Source organism: Lepisma saccharinum, chromosome 2, assembly GCF_977018435.1.
Source record: "Lepisma saccharinum chromosome 2, izLepSacc3.1, whole genome shotgun sequence".
Taxonomy (NCBI): Eukaryota; Metazoa; Arthropoda; class Insecta; order Zygentoma; family Lepismatidae; genus Lepisma; species Lepisma saccharinum.
Genome location: NC_139230.1, coordinates 112,372,699 through 112,395,768, shown reverse-complemented (window position 1 = coordinate 112,395,768; position 23,070 = coordinate 112,372,699). Strand labels below are relative to the sequence as shown.

Here is a 23,070-nt window from a genome sequence, read left to right as displayed (position 1 = left end):
GAAAACCAGTAACCCTGTACATGAATAATGTAAAGAATAACCTTTAAATCAACTTTCGAATTATTGTAACCAATTTGCATATTGTTCCAGTTAACCTTACAGTGTCAATATATGTCATTGTAGAAGCAGCTTGGGAGTAAAACTTAATAATCCACAGCAAGACTGATTTTATACCAGGCGCATGATGGAAAAAAGCAGTTTAGGTGTATGCCTATTGTTTGTTAGGCTTAATATCAAGCATGAGTGCAAGAAACATGCACGGCATAGGAAATGATGGATCACACGCCATTCAGTTGTTGAGAATGAGGAAAAAAGTTAATAGAGGTAAAGACAGTCAGAAGGGCTACATCAAATGAGAAGAAAATAGGAAATATTATTTTCCAGGCACTGGAAAAGCTAGAATTTTTCTTTGCATCTTCAGGCGTAGATAAAGATAATGGAAACAGAAGTAAGTGTTCAACCTGCAAAGTTGTCAGTTCCAGAGTGAAGGTACAGTTGGCATGGAAAAACATGGTTCTCTCGCTAGACTTGTCTAAAACTGTGAGTGGCAGGTAAGGTGTGGGGGGAAGTACGGAATGGGGATGAGGGGTTGAGATGGGGTTTGGTTGAGAAAGTTACTGAGTGGCCTTATTCAGGCCAGGCATGTGGGGATGCTATGTGCATATTGCAGAACAGATTGGAATCTCTTCACGGGCAGGGTTGTTAAAGGTCCAGGGATGCATAAATTTTAATGGTTTCTATCGAGTTCAGTAACAGGGATCCAAACCTCTTTCCTTACACAATTTAAATATGGTGCAAGTTCGGTATATTTTTTTCGGTACCGAAATAATTTTTAAATGGGTCCAGAAAAACGACTCTGGCCTATGATAATTTTGGTTTCATGTGGGTTACGAATTGATTCTCTTCTCTATCTGTTGCAATATGAAATTGTGTTCTAAATAGGTACACGAGTAGGTATTATATTGGAATGGCACACACTGTGGTTTGAGAAAGATGTAATGCAGTGAAGCAATAACAATGCTGTTATTTTCTCATGGGCCACAGTCATAAACCTTCCTTGCTGAAGTGTTAACCCAATGTGATCACGAATGAAATGAGGAAAATGGATGTTAAAGCGGCTTACTTGGAGTACAGTATTGCAGCCACAAACTAGCATCTTGATTTCTTCATGTTGGAGTTGTACTCAAAATACTTCTGTATGAAATCTAAAGATCTTCAACAACATTTCATTGCTGGTCTCAATCTTTGTGCGATTTTATAGGTGATGAAGGATTGACAATTAGATGAGAAATGAAGCAGTTCATATGACATACCTCAGCGAGGCAAACTTCCACTGCCAGTGGCATGCACATCCCTCAAAGAACAAATTGGCAACAAACACGTTGCCAACTCCAGTCTCGAAAGTCTGAAAACAGTGGCGATGGGACTCAATGTGTTGATCATGCATCACCCAACAAAAAGCCGCTTGGCAGGGCCGTCCTTAGAGGGCTGTTGCACCATGGAATTTAGTTTAGTTTTTTTAGTGTTGTCAACTGTTATACTATCCATGATGGAAAGCAAGCTTTTAATACAACCTCCATTAAAACTTAAAAACTCAAAAGCAAGTGTCTGTGTGAATACACCATTCATATTCTGTAACTAAGTGGTCTAACAGTTCAGCACCACCAGTTGACTTTTCAATGATAGCGAGTTTGAATCCGAATGATGGCTACATTTTCTAAATTTTAACTATTGTTCACATGTTGCTCTTTTAGAAAACAAAAGACACAGGTTTAGGGCATATTGCAAAATGTCGTACTTTAGGGCATATTGCAAAATGTCGTACTATGTCCTTGAGTATCCTCAGCCAGCAGCTGGATTAGTCTTTTATGTTCACAAGTGAATATTTCTTTCCAATCAGGCCCATAATGATATTTGATATATCATGAACCCAAAATGAGCCAATCATGCTTATCACAAACATGCAAACCTCACTTGCTTGAGACGAAGCAACCAGAACTTTTGCCAATGGACTGGACTGCAATTGAATTTGTTTTTACAACATGGACCATGAAAATATATCTTCCCAGTATTATGGTTCTATTTTCTGCAGAGAATCAAGTTAGAACAATTTCAATACTGATTAAAGAGCAGTTGTGAACCCATTTACATTTGCTGATTTTCTGTTCCACACTGGAAGAGAATTCATTTACAGTTCCTGGACCTTTAACAGTCCTGTTCACAAGTCATATATTTTGACCTTGACTTTTACTGAAGCGCTGAATAGAGATTGTAATAACAGTTCTGTTCAGGTGAAGTTGAATGCATTCTTGATACTGTTTTAACCCATTTGAATATGCTTTTTCTACCTACATTACAGTTTCTTTTGGAGATAAAAACTTTCTACTGTACATAAAAAAAAGAGTTGATCACATTCAAGAGGGCTCTTTTCTCATTTATACTACTTAACATCTGTTAAGTAGTAAGTAAGTGAGCTTCTTTTTACCCCTCCTGGATCCCATATTGACATTCTATTTCTCCTGTATATTTCATTAACAATTCATTCTGATATAATATGAGTTTGGTGAGATATACTCATCTTCAAGTTGACTGCAAGATCTTGCACTATTTTTTCAGACATTTGCAACATTTGCAAACCATTGCTTAGCCAAAAGTGGCAGTGAAATGAAGTGAAACAGTAAATAAAAAATAAAAATAAAAAAAAAACAATTTAATATTGAAAATCATCATAATGAATGAGAAGTTCATTTTTTTGTGATGATTTGGCATGAAATGACCAATATGAATGTACATAAAACTTGTTTCAAAGATGATTTATTAATAGAAGCAGTGCAAATCCCACAAATATTATTTCATAGCCTTTGAGAACATACTTTGAGTTTCAATTTGATAAAAAGATGGCATGATAACTGCTCTGCCTTATAGTGAGAATGCAAAATTTATTAACGTGAGATGTTGATACATTATATACAATTTTTTTTTTTGAATTGGTATTTTAAGTACACTTTATGGACAGTAAGGCTAATCGGGACTGGACCTACAGTTTGAAGAGGGATCCGAACCATTATGTGCCTCCAGCAGGTATCGAACCCGGGGCCACTTTTTCTGACTGTCCCCATATAAAGTGGCTCACCCAGCCTCAAATCAATGGGTACATGGGGGCAACCCTGGAGGGTAAAAGCAACTAGAGCATGGTACTGATCCCATCACCTCCAAAATGGTCATGATCAAGAATGGTGGGGCCCTACCACCACATCCCCTAAATGTGCCTTCATGGCATGGTGCTATATGCACGAGTAACTTTACCCGTACCTATCAATACAAAGGAATCTTGGTAACGACTTTTTTATTGGAATATACTAGGGATGTGCCGAAGCCGATTACAGATGTATGAAAATCAGCAGAAATTGACATATCGGCATCGTCAAAAATCCGATATTTATACCAGTACAGATAATACTAGAGTTTTACTTTCTAATAAGTTTTGTAAGATTTATTGAAAATTAGGTTATGATTCTTCATCATTGTAGAGTTTTTGTAATAAAATTATTGCAAACTCTCATTCAGAGGATCAACCTACCTCAAAATCAGAAATAAAACAGTACATTGCTGAACCAACTAGTCCATATCACCAGGATCCGCTGTTGTTTGGAAATTCAAAGATGAGTATCCAAATCTGAAGCAAGTGGTGAGAAAATACTTGGGATAACTGCTGCATCAGTATTTGTTGCTGGATAGATTTGAGATAAGAGAAGTTGGTTACTTTTAGAAGCACTTCCAAAACCAGTGTTTCTGAAGTTGAATCTGCCACCATTAAATTTACATTAAGAACAGGAATTCATTTTGCATTTCAAAGAACTGCTTGTGGACTAATGTTAAATCTCTTGAGAATCTATGTTCTTCTTAAAGGTTCACGTAATCACTTTTTGTAGATGCAAATGTACTTTCGCATCTCTTGAGAATATGTATGTATATATGTATATACATATACACTGGTCGACAATTGCTAAGGAACAAACACATATTGACCCATATCTTTTTCATACACAACTCCGTGTCCGATGATTTGCGGTACTGTGTGACAAGTGATTCTGGGCATCAAATGGCGTGGAGAGAAGGTGGAACACGATATCATACACAGCACATCTGTGAACGTGTCAGGTATGGGGGATCCGGAGTCATGGTATGGGGGGGGGGCATAATTAAAAATGCACATCTTCGCCGCAGGATCCGTTACTGGAGCACGGTATTCTACAGAGACCCTGGACGGTTATGTTCATTTTTTTCTGGGTGCAGTGGGCCCTGACGTTCTTTACATGGATGATAATGCGCGTCCACATAGAACTGTCCAAGTGACAGAGACACGGGAAAGAGAAAACATCATCCGCATGGACTGGTCTGCATATTCACCGGATCTCAATCCCATCAAACATGTGTGGGATGCTCTCGGAAGGCAGGTTGCACAAAGGAATCCCTCACCCTGGACCCTCCAGGAGCTGAAAACTGCACTTCAGGAAAAATGGGACAATATACCCCTCGCGCTCACGAACGCCCTCATCGATAGCATGCCGAACAGGTGTGCAGCTTGCTGTGCAGTCCGCTGTGGCCACACGCCATACTGATTTTCTCTGGACTCACTCTACACATGCCAAATTGTGATTCATGTGCTTTCCTCACTTTGTTTTGCTTATGCTGGTTTTGCTTTATTACATCCTGTTTCTTTGGTTGATGGGGAATACCAGTCATCTTTTCTCAATAAACCTTAACTGATATCTGTACTTATATATTGTTCACATGTTGAACCCTATTTCATAGTCGAAAGTTATTGGTCAAAATGTGTTTGTTCCTTATCAATTGTCGACCAGTGTATACATATGATAGCAAATTTATTTTTGTCATGCTGAAAATAACATCCCTTTCCTGTTGAATAATCTTAAGTATTGGAATCGGTTAAATATCGGCATCAGTATCTGTTCCAAAAATTATCTGCGAGTACATCGGCATCGGTAAATTTTCAGCTTCGTCACATCCCTAGAATATACATATATCTATGATATTTAGAAAAAAAACTTCAAAGTAATATGTTGATTTGACTCGGAGATATAACTTTTTCTGTTAAGCACCATGGCCTCGACAATGACCGATCCATGCAAAATTCTAAAACTGTAGCGTCCTGTTTCTCGGTAACTATAAGATCTACAGAAGAAAAAAATTGCACGTGTTCATGCCATGGTAGTATTAACAAATATACCAAGTTTCACTGAAATCTGAATCGGTAGATTTGATTGATCTGGTTGATTTGACATGGAATCAGTCAGAACAAAATTGAAATCTTTCACAAACATTCGTATTCTGCACACCTCTGTGGCCACAACAGACCAAAGTGAATGGAAAAATGTAGTATTTAGCTGTGGCATATACCTACAACCATGCAAAGTCATGTTAGAAATAGGCAGATACTTCCTGGGGAATAAATAATAATACAATATAAGAAAACCAATGTTGCCAACTTACAGAAAAAAATTAGGAAAATTGCTTCTACTGTATGCTATGAATGCTTTATGGACAAAAGTTGCAGAAAAGCACAAAAAAATATCACTTTTCAATGACATGTAATACCTGTAATACCAGGGTGATGTAATGCTAATAATTTATTTATCAACTAATTGATGAAAGTATGAACAGAATAATTGATGGGGGGGGGGAGGGGTAGCAAGAATGGAGATAAACAACTTAAGACGGCAAGCTGAAGTTTGACCTTCAGTATATGTGCATAAAAATTATTGACTGATTGATTGATTTGCTTTATTTTACTTTTGGCTAATTTGCGAAGATGGGGATGAGTGATGATATGATGAAATTGATGAATGGACACTGACAAACATCCATGCCCACGCCGGGATTCGAGCCCGGGACCCCTGGCATCGTAGCACGTTGTGCTAACCACTCCTCCATGGGGGCCAGCTGCATAAAAATAATGTCTTGATGTATTTTCATACTTACACTGATATACTTCCCCAACTTTATGTTTCTTCCACACATGCAGTTTCAAGGTTTCCTTAGAGCAAAACTTTTCATCACACTTATGACAATCGAATGCACGTTCCTTTGCATGACTTAGCTGGGAGTGGTTATTTAAGTCAACTTTTTCACCAAATATTTTCCCACATAGTTCACACTGGTTATCCGGTGTTGAATTATGATTCCACTGATCATTCTTTGGTTGTTCATTCTCAGTCTGCTTACTATAAGAGAGAGAGAGAGAGAAAATAAAACACACTACATACACATTTGTATTTGTATCCAAAAATACAACATTATACAAGAAAACTTGTGTGTTTCATACTCTTGATTAACCCTTAAACGCATGAATTATTTTTTGTCAATTTTTTCTTGTTTTGAGTCTAATATCTGTTATCATTTTTTGAAAATTTCCATTCTCCCTTTTCAAATTTTGCCCTCTTACCATATGGTAACGCTATGCGTTCACCCCTACAAATTGATTTATTATTGAAAACTTGGAATATTTTGAATTAACCTTAAAATTACTTTCAAAATTTGATTATTTTTTAAAATAATACAAATATTATAGATCGATTGTACATTAATCTCACATTTTCTGAGCTAAAGAGCTCAGGTATCTATTTAGTACATAATGATTACTCTAAATTCACATATTGTTTATCATTCTTGAATATTCACTTGTCATAGAAACTTTGTATTGAGTTGAATTGAAGTTTTGAAGTCCACTTTACGCACAGGATAGCTAATCGGGACTGGACATACAATTTAAAGTTAGATCGAAACCAATGTGCCATGTACCTCCACCGTGTAGCGAACCGGGGACCCCTTGATTACATATGTTACCACTACGCCATCGGGAGGCCCTTGTCATAGAAACGTATGAAACATGGAACGTGAAGTCCAACCACATGACCACCAGCATACCACATATCTTTTAAAACTTTCCTTTGTGTTGTAATGGGCCACCAAGCTCCCTTAAGTGCAACATGAAATGATGTCATATAGTTTTGAGAGATATCCATCCAAATTCAAGCTGGGAGAATTTTTGTCTCGGAAAATTCATGTAGCATATGGATGAGAGGAGCTGCAGTCTTTCTAAATTTGTTCTCAATGTCAATGGAATCTTCATATACTCTTGTTTTGTTCTCAATTCTCGAAAAAGCCATGTCTGGGCAGACGAATTCCCTCATGCGACGCATGTCCAGGGATTCCAGCACAGATTTGCTATCAATGTGTGGGCAGGTATTCTGGACAGCCATGTGATCGGGCTGTACCTTCTTCCAGCCAGGCTAATGGGTGCTACCTTCCTACAGGAAGTATTGGCCCTGTTTTTGGATGGTGTCATTGAATGTCCGTCAGAAACTGTGGTTTCAGCATGATGGTGCACCGCTTCACTTTACACATGACATTCGGAGACATCTTAACCAAAGATTCGGGCAAAGATGGATAGACCGAGGTGGCCCAAGCGTGTGGCCTTCACGATCACCGGATTTAATGCCATTGGACTATTTCTTGTGGGGTCGTATGAAGAGTATAGTGTACGAGACTCCTGTAGAGACAGAGTAAGAACTGCTGACATGAGTTATGGTCGCTGCACAAGAGATTGACAGGACACCAGGTGTGATGGAGCGAGTGTACCAGAACATGATTTGTCGGTACAATGTGTGCAACGACGTTGGTGGTCATCACATCGAGCCACTGTTGTAGTTGAGCAGTGCCATATGCGACACATCCAGTGCAGAAGACAGAAACAAATTGTTGCATTCCATTGTCAACACAAGTGTTATTGTGATCAATGAAGAGTATGTTTCTTTTTTGTTCCCTTGGCATTGTTACCAAATAAATTTGTTTGTATTATGTACTGAGTCACACGTCATTCAATTCTGTACCTTATGTAACACCTCATTTGACATGGTTGTAATAAATTAATACACTTTAGGTCATGTACTGCATACCCGGTTGCATACCATCACAGGCACATTCTGACACATTGTCATGATTGTAGCATGGAAACGGTACGCTTCTGGACATGGGTTCCTATTCCAAATATTTATTTATTTATTGAGAAAATTTCAGATACAGCACAGGTGGCCATTTTACACTGAAATTGTCAACAATGAAATAATAATAATAAGCAAAAAATATATTAAAAAATAATAATTAAAAGTAACAAAATAACACAAAGAGAATAGCAAATTGACAAAAAATAAGCAACAATGGCACTATTTGATATTATTTACAAACATTTCTTCTAATAGAAGACCGAAAGGCAAACTCAGAGGAAAATATGTCGATTCTTGATGGGAGGTCATTGTATTGTATGGCAAGTCTGTAAAAGAGGGATCTTTTTTGAATTTGTAGTCTAGGTTTCTTTGTATAAAATAATCTTTTTTTTTGCAGGAGCACTTGGACCATTATGCTCGCGAAGGAGATGCTTTCCTTCATCGAATTGTGACCAGAGAGTAAGAGACAATCGATGGAGTGGAAGCACCCAACGTCTCCGGTCAAGAAAAAAATCAAGACACAGGCATCCGCTGGGAAAGTGCTGCTAACGATCTTTTGGGATGTCAATGGCCCTATATTGGTGCACTTCCAGGAGAAGGGCCAAACTATGAATAGTGCTCAATACAGTGGCATGTTGGTAAGCAAGTTGAAGCCTGCCATACGATCAAAATGTTGAGGACTTCTCTCAAAAGGAGTATTGCTGCTCCACGACAACGCCCGCCCCCATACGGCTCTGCGTACTATGGATAAAATACGTGATCTGAAATTTGAGGTGTTGAAACATCCATCATACAGTCCTGACTTGGCACCAACGGATTTTCACTTGTTTTGACCTTTGAAAAAACATTTGTGGGGTCAGAAGTTTGCAGATGACAATGAGGTGATCGAGGCGGTGCAAAGATGGTTTCACGCCATGCCAAAAAGTTTTTTTTCTGGAGGCCATCCACAAGCTTGTGGACAGGTGGACCAAGTGTGTTGAAAAGCAGGGTGACTATGTCGAAAATTAAGGCAAAAACCATTTCTGTATGTATCATTGTAAAAAAGTTATAATACAATTCCTGTTATTTAATGACTGTACATTGTACATGTCAAAAACTATGATCCCATTGCGATCCCATAACAAAACTTCCAAGACTTGATGTTGAAACATGGATGTTTCTATGTGCATTTCTTAAAAATTTTCAAAATATAAGTTTTTGAAAAATTCGATTTTCAAAAAAAGTTTGAATGAAAAAAAATTGAAAAGTAGTCATGTGGTATATCTAATTAAAGCTCATAGCAAAAGCAACAATTTGGTTTTTATCCAAACCTTGTATGTCAATTCTAGCTTGATTTATGAGTATTTTTGTGATTGCATGTGTGCGAAAATTGTGCTTTCTTCCATATTTCAGAGAACTACAACAGATACAAATCTGCAATTTTGCAGCTTTCCTACCTTAGGGTAGTACTTCATGACAATTAAGTATGAATAAAAGTAAAGATGGTCGGGTGCTTTTCATTGGTTCACTTGACATGGAATGACCCGGGAGTGTCACCAAATGGTGTTAGGCATGCATACACCCACTTCCCCCAAAACATACACGTTATTGTGGCATACAATCTTAATGTGCCGGCTACCATAGTGGAGGAGTTAGCACAGTGCGATACGACACCAGGGGTCCCAATCCCTTCATGGGTATGGGTGTTCTTTGTTAGTATCCCTTCATCAATTTCATCTAATCATCATTCAGCCTCATCTTCGCGATTAGCCCAATGCCATAAATTTAGGGGGCCCCAATGGTTGTGACCGGTTGTGCCAAAGGAGAGAGCGCTAACCATTTGTCTACTCAGAAGTCCAGTGTAAATTAATGCAATTGAAATTTAAAACATATCCCTGTTCGAAAAATGAACGAGAAATGAACCACAAAGTTTGGGAGACGGCTTGGGAAGGCTATAGCAAAGAATATTCACTGATATTACTATGATGATTAAGAAAATGGATTTTTTTTTTTTAATGTGGCAAGATTACAAAAATTATAACTCGTCATCTCACATAGTTTAGTCTAAAACTTATAACTGAAATCCTATATGGCAGGTAGGGGAGACTCATGAGACGAGGTAACAATGTATAGAACAGTGGAAGATGATGTGAGACATTAAAAGTAAAACAAATATGTGAGAAATGTGGAAATCAAAATATGTTTTAGCTAGTGACGGTGTGAGAGAAAAGATAGAGAGGAATCGCTGAGGGTGCTGGAATATTCCGCAGAGTAGTCACGTTTATTATATCCTTACATACAATATATTAAAAATTTTGCTTTAGATCTCACACAAAGGCTTCTCCACAAAAAAAAGCACTGAGTAATCTTGCATTGTTGTATTAATGTTGCCTTTTCGTTTACTTACGCAATTACCAGCTAGAAGTCTATGAAATCTGTTCTCTCTCTTCCTTTAGTTTTCAGAATATATTTTCGCAGTTTGGCCATACCACAATTAGGCATGATTTTAGTTTACAAGAACAAAAAAAAAAACTTTTAAAGCCCAATACATTAAAATATAATCCAACAACTTGCTTACTGCATGCTGAGCTTCCCCACGGTGATATAATGCATCCACAGACAACTGCGTGTGCGAATGAAAACCCCCTGGCTCTATGCATCTTTGTACGTGTGAACAGTTGAATGCACTACCTGCTGAAACCACATTCCATACAATTCATACAGGCCTGTTGCACAAACATGGTTTAGTTTATTTTGCATCTAACATTTCGTTTCTGTTGTCTGTTACTAACATTGCAGTGCTTTAACTGCCTTTTTGTCTCTGTTCAGGCAGCTGTCTGCTCGAATGATTCATAAATGAAGGCCATGTGTGCAAACCTTGAGGATTCGAATTTTCCGAAGTGTTGCTTCCGTGAATGTATTATTAGCTCACTTTCTCAAGGTTGTGCAGCAAGCGATATAGCTTTGTCTTCCAATATAGAAATGGGCTTGCATTCCTCTTCGGTGACCTAGCACATGCTATGTAACTGATCTTGACGCACCCCTTATAAAAGTTGACTCACCCTCGCTGGGGAAAAAAGGGTGGCAAGAGAAGTTAACGTCTTCTCTAGCAAATGGTGGATGTGCGTTGCAGAGAAGACAGTCCAGGTCAAGCATTGATATGGTTAGGATCCGTGTTACGTTGGTTATTGGTTTCGCGAGCCGTAAAAAACTGTGATTGAACTAACGGCCATGATCTCTGTCGGAAAGAGAGATAGTGTCTAAAGAACAAACTGTAAGTGAACTAACTGCCATGATCTCTGCCGGAAAGAGAGATAGTTTCTAAAGAACAAACTGTGAGTGAACTAACGGCCATGATCTCTGCCGGAAAGAGAAAGAGTGTCTAAAGAATAAACTGTGAGTGAACTATCGGCATGTGCAGTATCCCTACCAGAACATGAGAAAGGGTTACTAAAGAAGAGAGGCTACATTTTTATTATGAACCAATGACAGGAGAATTAGAAGACAGAAGATGTCCAAGTCGTTATCAGCAAGTTTTGTGCTTCCCCCCCCCCCCCAAGTGTTCACCGTTAGTGTTTTTCAGCATGTTTATCGACAAGTGAATTAAATACCTAAGTAGTTACATCAAAGGTGTAAGTACTCAGTGAAGTATCCTCTAAGAAGAATTGTAGTCTGATATCTCAACAAATTCACACTGGAAGCTGACTAATCTGTGTATTCCGGATTCATTGTAAACCGCAGAAGTCAGGTGTCTGGGCCTTAAATAAATATTGATATAGTATTTTTTGTGTATAAATACTTAGATACTTAAATATAAAAATTCACTGCTGGTCTCCTTTTTGTGTTATTGACATTGTTCGAAGGCAGAATAAAAATTGCACTATTAAAAGCAAAGAAAAAACAATATAGCTACTGATGGATCTTCATCTAGGCAATGGCTGTTTGACCCTTCATCGATTTAATGTCTGCATGCTTCATCCTCATCTTCATGTGGATCCCACTTTAAACTGTAGGTCCAGTCCTGATTAGCCTTACTTGACGTTACTAAGCTGTCGATCACAAATATGTGACTTCTCCACACAAAACTTCGAAAATGGCATTTGCTATTCGTAACAGACATGTAGTTCCATTTTACAAAAATAAAAAAAATAAAATAAAAAATAAATAAATTGTGAAACAATTACCAAAGTAACGATCACAAAACAGACCTATTCTTCCCTGAACACATCATCAGAAACAGTACTGCATATTGGAACGCCTGAATGATACCAGCTATCAGTAACATTATTGCTCTGAAGCAAGGAGTGTAACATTTTTACAGTCCTGACCTTAATCAAGTTACTGGTTAATTGTAACGTTACCATCAGTTTCGACACACACACTACAGTTACTAGTCTAAGGTGACGAACCCCTTTCTTACCCTTTAACGTTACTGGTTGCCGGCAAGGGATGTAGCGTTAAAGCATCACGTAATGACCTACTTCTTCACAGGTTAGTTATGGCTCGGTACCGTTATACTCACCTATAACATTATGTTTCATATACCTGAGGTAACGTTTCTGTTCACGAAAAAAGTTATTCTGTTTCTGGTAGTAACGTAACGGAAACCGTAATTGAAATACCACTTCATTTCATTATGTTACGATCCCCTGCATTGAACAGAGTGACTAGCTTCACGTAGCTTTTGAGATAGTTTCACCAGGTTTTAAACTGTGCATATGTATGATCTACAACCTGATCTGGCCTGACATGTTTGGTCCAGCTGCTAACACTTCATGAAAATCGGTTTCTCAAAAATGATGATTACACCGCACTTAACCCTCCTAATAAACTTACATGAATTATTTACCCAATTAGAATTCTAATAATATGTCTACATTGTTAGGTTAGGAGACCAGGTTTAGGGCTGAAAACAAGCCACTATGGCAACATGTTAGCAACTGTGTGTGCCTACGCCTGCACCCAGTCTGTTAAACGGATGCATTCTTCAGTTTTTGCCATGTATCAAGCTTACGTTCTTTCATGAGTGCAACAAGTTCTTTCTTTTTCTGCACACCATGGTGTTGGAAAAATACTGCAAGGTGCTCCGATATGGACTGGTAATGCCAATGTCACGTGACTTCAGTATGAAGGGGTATTACATTCCTATTAAATGCTTCTATTGTTAGGTTAGGTAGGTCAGGTTTAGGCAGGGTTGTTAAAGGTCCAGGAAGAACCCATAAATTCTATTTAGTTCGGTCACAGGAGCTGGACCTTTCACAACCCTGGGTTTAGGGCTGATAGCATTAACATTACTTTCATAAATACTTCCAACACCTGATCATGTGATTTCTGGTCTTTGGTACCTTCTGCTGTTCTCACTGCCTAGTGACAGCATTAGTATCAATCATTTTTTAATTTAAATTAATTTCTTAGCAGTAACTTCATCAATACTGCCAATGAACATAATAAAATATGACAAAAGACAATCTTAAGTATGATTCAGGTAATTACTTTTGCTGGTAAAAGTAGCCATGGCCTATGTTTAGCAAGCTTACTGAAATATAGGGTGGATAAAAATCATGATTTAATCAAGTGGATGTTTTTTTATAATAAAAATAATCCTGTGCGTAACAGCCCATGAAGGGCCTTGGCTTACCTACAGGCTGCCGGTCTCCCTCCCACACTTTCCCTTATCACCTCTAAGCATGGAGATCTTCAACCAGGATTAGAATAGTGGGGGTCAGGCCGACGTATACCCAGCCGTTGTAGTAGGTCTACGCGACCGGATTACGCTTACTCATTCGAAGCTCCCCAATTTCCTCACGATGGTGGGTTGCCACCGGCCCTATACACAGGCCGAAAATTCCCGGAGACTGAACCTGGGATCGAACCCATGCCGTTCCGCAGCCGCCGTCCAAAGCAAGGTGCCTTAGACCGCACTGCCATGGAGGAGGACTTTATTCTAATCTAATAGTTTCTATTTTTTTACAGAGTGGCTACTCTAGGACCATGATAAAATTCAAGTATAATTCCCGGTTTTCAAGGTGAACTTTCTAAAAATTCAAGCAGATGTTTTCTCTATTTCAACCTTGCGTATTACCTCCACTCAACATCCACACACAAATATCTTAATAATATGAAGGGTCCATGTGATTCGAACATCCAAAAATTCTGATTCACTTAAACAATATACGTAATATAATTAAAATATTTAATGTAAGGTGCTGAGTTTCTATTTACAATCAGAGGCGCAACTATGAATTTTTGTCTGGGAGGCAAGTACCAAGATAAACGTACTAATACTAATACTAATAATAATAATGTTATTGTTTTAACATTATTATTTTTATTATTGATTTGCTTTATTTTACTTTGCTTCTTGTGCCACTTTTGGCGAATTTGCGAAGACGGGGATGAGTGATATGATGAAACTGATGAATGGACACTCACAAACATCCATGCCCAAGCCGAGGTTCGAACCTTGGACAAACATTGTTATTATTTTTATTAGTTGTAGTAGTAGTAGTATCATAGAAGTTATTATCCTCGTAAATTATGCAAAAATCAATTATACATTGATAATTTCACATTAATATGGAAAACATGCACAGAAACTATTTTTCAGACAGAAAATGCTTGATAAATGCATTCCAAATAGCTATAATTCTTTTTTACATTAACATGTATAACTTTCATGCACGAAATATGTTTCACATATATGCAACATGGAGCGACGTGGACACTAAATTGTGTATGTATTCAAAGTTTCTATAATACATATTATATACAACATATATTATTAAAATGCATTACACAACCAATTCATCCATCTCACTATAAACCAAAAGCAAAAATTCATAAATTGTCTCTCAAATGTGCATGCTCCCTTTCCTCAAAACAATTGTTCATGCATTTAAAACAAAATCAAATTAAGACAAGTCTTATATCTCTGTCTGGTAATTTAAAATACAATACATCACAGAAAACAACCGGATACATTGTGAGCGAAGCGACCAAGAACATTTTCGGATCTAATTTTCTGAAGGCTGAAATGAATATTGATTTAATAGGGTGCAAAAAATTTCACGGGAAGCCAATTCATTCTCTCTTTTACAACTTTTGTGCCTCCCCGATGGTATAGTGCTAACATCGTCGTCTTGTGATCAAGGGGTCCCGGGTTCGATACACGGTGGATGCACATGGCACAGTGGTTTGGATCCCACTTTAAACTGTAGGTCCAGTCCTGATTAGCATCTCTGTGCATAAAGTGAACTTAAAACCACAAATCAATCAAACAATTTTACAATATTTTTTCAATTAGATTGTTCGGCACCCAGAGCCGACTCCTGCCGCCCCCTAGCTATGGTTATGAAGTTGATAAGACTAAGGAAAGAAAGCAGGAATTGCGAGCGAAGCGAGCGAGAAAATTTTACGAAAGCATTTTTATTTCCATAAAATGTGAAGTTGTGGGCGGTAATTGTCACCTGCAGGTCCACTTGGCTGTCAATGTTTGCCCCCCTTGAACTCATTTCCGTCCAAGGTTGGAGGGGCAATGCCCCCCTGTGATTGCACCATAGTTTACAATTTCACATAATCAGACTCGAAATACATCTACAAACACAAGCCACAGATGTTACGAGATGTACTAAAAACACTAAGTTGCTGACCAAGGCAGTTTATTAAGATATAAAACAAAACACTTAACAGGTAACGTTTCAACCCTGTATCAGGGTCTTCCTCAGACGAAGAACTAAACTTAAATGAAGAAATATACTACACACAGAAACATTATATACACATAGCAGGGTCACTAGCCACACAACAACAAATTAAGTTGACAGTCCTAATCTAGCATAATTCCCGGTGAGTAGCCACCCTGATTTTAAAAAACATGCTTAAAATTGCTTGTATGTTTTTCATCACCATGCATATCTTTTTTACAAAAAGGCTTTTTCTGGTAAAATATGTGAACAGTTACATTAAAGCATATAAAAAATTACATGTAAATATAAATTGTTCTATTTCTGATACTGTATGTATTAACCTACTATGGAAATGTTTGTTGAGTGTGTTAATAAAACTATAACAATTTCGGTAACTTTTCTTCTAGTGAACATAAAACATTCTGTACGTGTCAGCGTATAAGATGCACTTTTTTCCTTTCAAAATAGATCTGAACAACAGGGTGTGTCTTATATGTCTGATTTTAAAAAACATGCTTAAAATTGCTTGTATGTTTTTCATCACCATGCATATCTTTTTTACAAAAAGGCTTTTTCTGGTAAAATATGTGAACAGTTACATTAAAGCATATAAAAAATTACATGTAAATATAAATTGTTCTATTTCTGATACTGTATGTATTAACCTACTATGGAAATGTTTGTTGAGTGTGTTAATAAAACTATAACAATTTCGGTAACTTTTCTTCTAGTGAACATAAAACATTCTGTACGTGTCAGCGTATAAGATGCACTTTTTTCCTTTCAAAATAGATCTGAACAACAGGGTGTGTCTTATATGCCGATACTCAGTATTTGATTACATTCATTTCTCTGTTCTGTGTGATGATGAAGATTAAAATGTATAATTTCCTAGTTAGATTAGGGAAGTTGTTTGTTGAAAGTAGACCTACATATTACTTTATATTTGAAATACTGCAAATTGATTATAATATTCAGTGATAAAACTTTTGGTACTAATCTGATATTCCCTGGACATATTTCTTCATTTTTACAGAAGAAACTACTTACGGTAAAAAGATCCTGTAGCATTGTCTAACACCTGGAAGGTGTTTTGTGTGATGTGGGAATGTTTCATAGTGGAAATTCATGTTCTTTGTTGAAAATTAATTCTCCAACTGACAATAGCCTTTGGCGCATACACCTTCGTACATCATCACGTGTCGTGATTGTGTTTTGTTCATGATCATTGGGTATCCAGTGTTCAGTGTTTCGAACTGTCTGTGTTTGCAATGAAAGTTAGAAACATGACGTGTCGTGGATGCGTGGTGAAATTCATACCACGTGTGGAAGATCCAGTGATTATTTTAATTTAATTGAACACAGGATCATGAAGATGGAAAGGAATGTCGAAAATGTGGCAGTGAATGTAAGCTACTCGTTAGAAGGAATGGGCTGTGGGTATATGCCTAATATGATGTCGTGGATGCGTCGTGAAATTCAGGGAGAAAGCAGGGTAGCTAGAGTGGAGGCAGGGCCGTGGCAGCAGTAGGTCAATTACCCCAGAGGTGGAGCCCGGAATCGGTGGGAAATTTGGACTCAAAAATTTCAAACCAAAATATTTTTTTAGTTTAAATTTCCCACCAATTCCGGGACGGTTAGCCCCAAAAACCATTATGGATAGCGCCATGAAACAAAAAAATTTTCTTTGTAAAACAATGCGAAAAAGTTTAAAAAAAAAAAACAGATCAGATGAGCTTTGTTCGCGGGTATTTCTTGGGTTCCAAAGGTTGAAACACTGCATAACGAATGAAAATCGACAAAACACAAGCACGACGTGCAATTATGTAGGAAGGTGTATGTGCCATATTGTGTCTCAGGCAAGTGAAAAGACTACGAGAAAGAAGTAGTCGTAATGTGAAAAATTGCAATTACTTTGATAAAAAAAAAAACGTGAATACACCTTAAAGAATGTTCCGCAAAGCAGATAGGTAAGTACAAATGTCAAAAATTGACAAAACGAAGAAGTTATAGGTGTCCGGCGAATAGTAGATTATTACCATGATTAGTAGGTATTTTGTATATTACTCTACACAACATTTTTGTTACTTTTCCTAGGAAAATTACTGAATTTAAATCAAGAGAAATTTAAGCGTGTTTAAGTGGTAAGTATTACATTTCCTACCATATGTGCCTCACCCCATCAGTACATATATTTTGTTTACTTTCATAGAGCCTAATAAACACCATTAAATGACTACGAGATTAATGTACTTTTACCAAAAGTGATTCTGATATCTACAAATTATTTACCTATATTATTCTATAGCTAAATTATTTCTTTAAAGTGATTTAAATAAGTGATTTTTTAAAATAAACCACCCAATTTCAATCATGATTTGAAACAGTGTTTTTCTTTAAATCACCCAATTTAAATCAAACCACCTTACTGAAATATGAAAATTACACTCGGAAAAAATGCCCATTCACAAAATCTAACTTTTATACAACTACTGCTAATGTCTGGCTATGTCTTGTCAAAAGTTGTATTTTAAATTTTGTGTCTTTTTACACTAGAGATAAATGAAAATTGTGAGGAAAATAAATCATGGAAGTAATGTATTTTCATTGATATGAAACACTTAGGGGGGAAAAGGACAACCAATAGACACGGAAAAAAATGTATTTCTTTCTCCCCAAAAAAAGCAATTTTTGGCCCAAGTTCCTTTTTTTTATTGCAATTTCATTATGCTACAAATGCTACATGGTTCAATTTCGATTTACTTCTGTTAACACATACTGCGGAGTTTTAGCGATAACTTAAAATTCTGTTCAATATATGCTTTTGTAGTTTGGTTAGCCAGGCCAAGTTTGGTTCTCTTAGCATTAAAATAAAGTCCCTAAATGCATTCTACTAAGGTTCTCATTTACTTCTACATTCATTTCCACTAGTTTACAATACTTACAGTTGCTTGTTAATGGAAAATACATTGTCCATGGGAAGTGTGCTTGCGTAATGTAATTTTTAAGTTGCTTTTTTTAAAAAAAGAAAAATAACTATTTTCTGAAATCCAAACAGTGCTCATTACTTTAAGGAAGGTTCAAATTTCGTGTGACAATGATTGCCAAAATTCTACGATAATTAGTCTTCCTGCTAGGAGAATTTGAAAAAAATCATAAAACAATCGGAACCATTACCCAATTTTTTTTACAACTTCCAACTCTAGGTGTAAGTACAACAATCTGTCCCCCAAGTTTCTTGGATCCATGCCATCTAAACCATCGCAGCAGCAGGCAGGCTGGAGGCAAAGAGTGGGGTGGACGTTGAAACAGAAATCTTTGGGTGGTCACCTCTTCCTATCAAACCAGTCATTTGGTGGAAAAATAGTAGCTAGTTGAGCTCTTTCGAGCAGTCTGGACACATCCAAAGATGCAAAACACATAGAAAAAGGGTGCTGTATGTGAACTGGGACTTTGACAATACCCTGTTGCAATTTACATGGTAACATTATCGTATGAGGGAAACAGATTCCTTCAAATTTACAGGAGAAAATACTTACGGAAATCATTTTCTTTAGCGTTGTGGAAGTTCCTGAATGTAGATTTGATCCATTTTAATGTGAATGGGTGTTGTTTTCTGCGAAAATCTCTGTCCGGCATGCTGTTTCTGCTCCCGCCATTTGCTTTCTGCACGAGAGTGCAATGTTCCGTGTGTTAAGATGATGCGACCCCATAGCCAGTGTTTCAACCTCCCCGTGTTTTCACTAGAACATGACGTGTCGAGTATTTTTTTTTTTTTTTAACTATGCTTCCTAACCTAACCTTACGGAAAATGGTTTTTGGGGCTAACGTGAATGGTTTGTGGGGCTAATATCAATCGTTTGTGGGGCTAACGTCAATAGTTTCTGGGGCTAACGTCAATAGTTTCTGGGGCTAACGTCAATAGTTTGTGAGGCTAACGTCAATGGTTTGCGACGTATTAGTATAATTTCAAATCCGGCCACAAAAATAGATATTTTGGTAAATGTTTACTATCCTTCGGACACCTATAACTTCCGAGTTTCCTCAATTTTTGACATTTGTACTTACCTATCTGCTTCGCGGATCATTTTTTAACGTGTATTCACGTTTTTTTGATCAATTTTTTTTACTGAAGAACGTACGTTTCCGCAAATGGTTTGTGGGGCTATGCGAGAATGGTGTGTGGGGCTACGCATATTTTTTTCGAAACCAATTTTTAACTATTGGAACCTATTGTGACCCTACCTAACCTAACCTTACCGGAAATGGTTCGTGGGGCTATGTATGAATAGTTCGTGGGGCTATGCGTCAATGGTTGAATTTTCGCTATGAAACATTCCCACATCACACAAAACACCTTCCAGATGTTAGACAATAGTACAGGAACTTATTACGGTAAGTAGTTTCTTCTGTAGAAATGAAGAAATCTGTCCGAAGGATAGTAAACTAGTACCGATATTTTCCGGTGAACGAGGTTGCAACACTGCATAAATCGACAAAACTCTCTCAGAACGCCCCCTAAACCAGTACGCTATCACGGCCATAATGTGTTACAGATGCGAAAAAACAAGTAACAGTAAGTACTCGTAAATAGAAGAAATAGACATTATCTTAGTTAGAAATGCATCATTTCACCTTAAGAAATGTTCCGCATTCGAAAATAACACGTTAGCAATGTAAAGAAGTCCGAAATATATGATTCGTAGGTGTTTCCCTCATACGATAATAGTACCATTTAGATTTATAAAAGCTGTAAAATTGTAAGTCAAATGCTCTGTGAATGTTAAGACTCGCTACTCCATAGTGACCACTGATTAATTGGTTGTACATACCATTTTAAAATATGAATAACTTACCTTGAGCCACAAACTTCACATAATTTTGGCAGGTCCTTTTGAATGTGATGATCACTATCTTCATTAGCTTTTGTAGTCTCTGTTGCTGCACCAGTTTCGGCATCCTTTAGGTGGGATTTGTTTGCTGGAAACTTTAACTTATTTCTGACACGGGATTTTTTACTTCTCCTCATACTAATTGGCCTTATATTTTCATTCACAGCTCGATACTTTCCGGTACAGGATCTTCCCCGATTCTCCTTATCAATATTTGCATTATCATCGGATTGTGATTGATCACTTGCTACTGATGCAACAAGGATTTCTACACATGCTTCAGTTGGTGGATTTAAGTGATTAACTTTGGTAGTATCATGAGCATTTGCTAGCTGTGGAGCCTCACCAAAGACAGAAATTAAATTGTCTTCATCTGTTCTTTCATTCTCACTGTAATACTGCAACATGCGAGCCTGTCTGTACTTCTCAAATGCTGTAGTCATATCTGTCATTTCAATATCTGTTTGAATCGATATAGTAGACCTCATATGCGTAGTAACATCTTTTGACTGGCCATCACATTCACCACTTGCTTCACTAACTGGAGTGTTACTGGTTCCAGCATTGTTTTCACTAGGAATTCGTCCACCATGCTCAGATGTAGGAAAATATGACGTGAAAGAACTAGCTGTCATTTCTTCTTTGAAGTCAAATGCACTTGTAACGTCAACATTAGCACTTACACTACCAATTTCTTTGGTAATTTCCTCGGAGAGATCATCCAGCTCAACATTTCGAGTTGAGTCAGTATCTGAGCAGGACACCGGTATTTGTACACTTTCAGACACAGGACCTAAGATTTCGTTATTGCGTGAAGCGTCTTGATCGATTGTTTCGTCAACAATTTCACGACTATTTGTACGCTCAGTGGAATATCCACAGGAAGTATGTCGAGTCACACTATCCAACAATCCACCCACTCCAAAAACCTGTGCTGCAAATAACAAACTTTCTAGTTTATCTTTAGGAACAACAACTTGTCCTTTATAGATGAATTCTATCACTGTTCGAAGATCTTTTGAAGTTGTCTTGATGCCCAAATCTTCCAGGTTAAGTGTCGTACCTGCATGCATTCCCCTTACTTCTTTAGTGGCAGACTTACAAAATGTTTCCCTGAAAAAAGTGCTACAAGCAGCTAATATCAACTTATGCGCAGCGATACTCTCGCCTTCGCATATTAAAGACACATCTAACATAGTATCTCTGTTGAACAAATCTGCAATATTTTTACACAATACTTGATTATGTTCCGTCCAAGACAAACACACGCTACTTTCGTCTGCCATTTTGAAATAAACAAAATACGGATTAGGGTCTTCTAATGAATCCCATAGCGAGCAGCAACCAAGACTATGACAGTTACACTATTTCCGCAAACACATGTGATATTTGATTTGATTTATGACATATTATGTGTTAATGATCTATATTTACTCTTTTCTAAAATAACATAATCATACATTTCCAAAAATAAAATTTCGGCGTGCTGTAATACCCTGTAGGTTAATTAGTAACACCCCGATTCAAGTTCCTAGGAAAATTTACGTCTTCATGAGCGATTATACATTAAATTCCAGACAGCCGAGAAGTAGTTCGGTTTTACATAACCCATGGCCGTGTGCCCGAACGAAGATCAAATTTTAAACTCGGATCAGGAAAGGATCACTGGAAAATTCCATTGCACGAAGACGGTTCAACACTTGATAGCGATCTAGGAACATCAAAACGAGTTTATCTTCTGATCGGCCATTCGCGACCGTTTAGGTGTGTGATCCTGGTTCACGATACTGACGCTTCGACTGCAGGCAGTTGTTTTTTAATATAAAAGGAGTGGAAAGTGATATCGAGGGCGTGCAAACGTTAGAGATGTTGTACAATGCTGATAATTCGAGAACTATGTAAACTAAAAACTGCCAAAATAATAATAATAATTTGTGGTTCTGTGGTGCAAAGTCGTAATGCTTATAAATACTGCACTTTCTATCCCAGAACACAAAACATATATAAATGTCATATATTACGTGCAAGGTAAATTATAACATTATAACACAGCAATCTTTACGATATTGCTAGATGGTGTTGGAAATATGATTGTATAAATTTACGAAAATACATGTTACTGGCTATTTATACAACATTACAATATAAATATATAAGAATTGAGAAATGAAAAATTCAAATACTTACCACAGTACAGTAATAATAGAAATAATAATATATCTTTATTTGAGCGGGCGAGGTTCAGCGTACGCTGTTCTCTCAAAATCGAATGCATTTCGTAAGGCATTAAAGCTGATTAAAGTTCCTGTAGAAGAAGGTCCCATGCTTTCTCCTTTTGTGTTGTGCCGTCAGTTCTTTTTTAATATTATTTCTTTTTTTACACTCCACTACATCCTTGTACACATCTCTCAAATTCATAGAAGTTTGCAGCCCGAATTATTTTCTTTTCCTACATGTTGATACTTTAACACATCACATTACTCTATG

At 37.3% G+C, this 23,070-nt stretch overlaps 1 protein-coding gene across 1 annotated transcript in view; it reads right to left on the bottom strand.

The window, feature by feature from the left end:
- LOC145984116 (uncharacterized) overlaps positions 1-21,857 on the bottom strand; it is a 64,448-nt gene extending 42,591 nt beyond the window's left edge. The window contains exons 1-2 of the mRNA XM_083117550.1: positions 20,548-21,857; positions 6,004-6,245 (exon numbers count right to left, since the gene is read on the bottom strand). Of these exons, the coding sequence (XP_082973676.1) occupies positions 6,004-6,245; positions 20,548-21,779 (1,474 nt within the window). The 5' untranslated portion in view covers positions 21,780-21,857. The remainder of the gene's footprint in view (positions 1-6,003; positions 6,246-20,547) is intronic.
- Between the last annotated feature and the right edge of the window lie 1,213 nt (positions 21,858-23,070).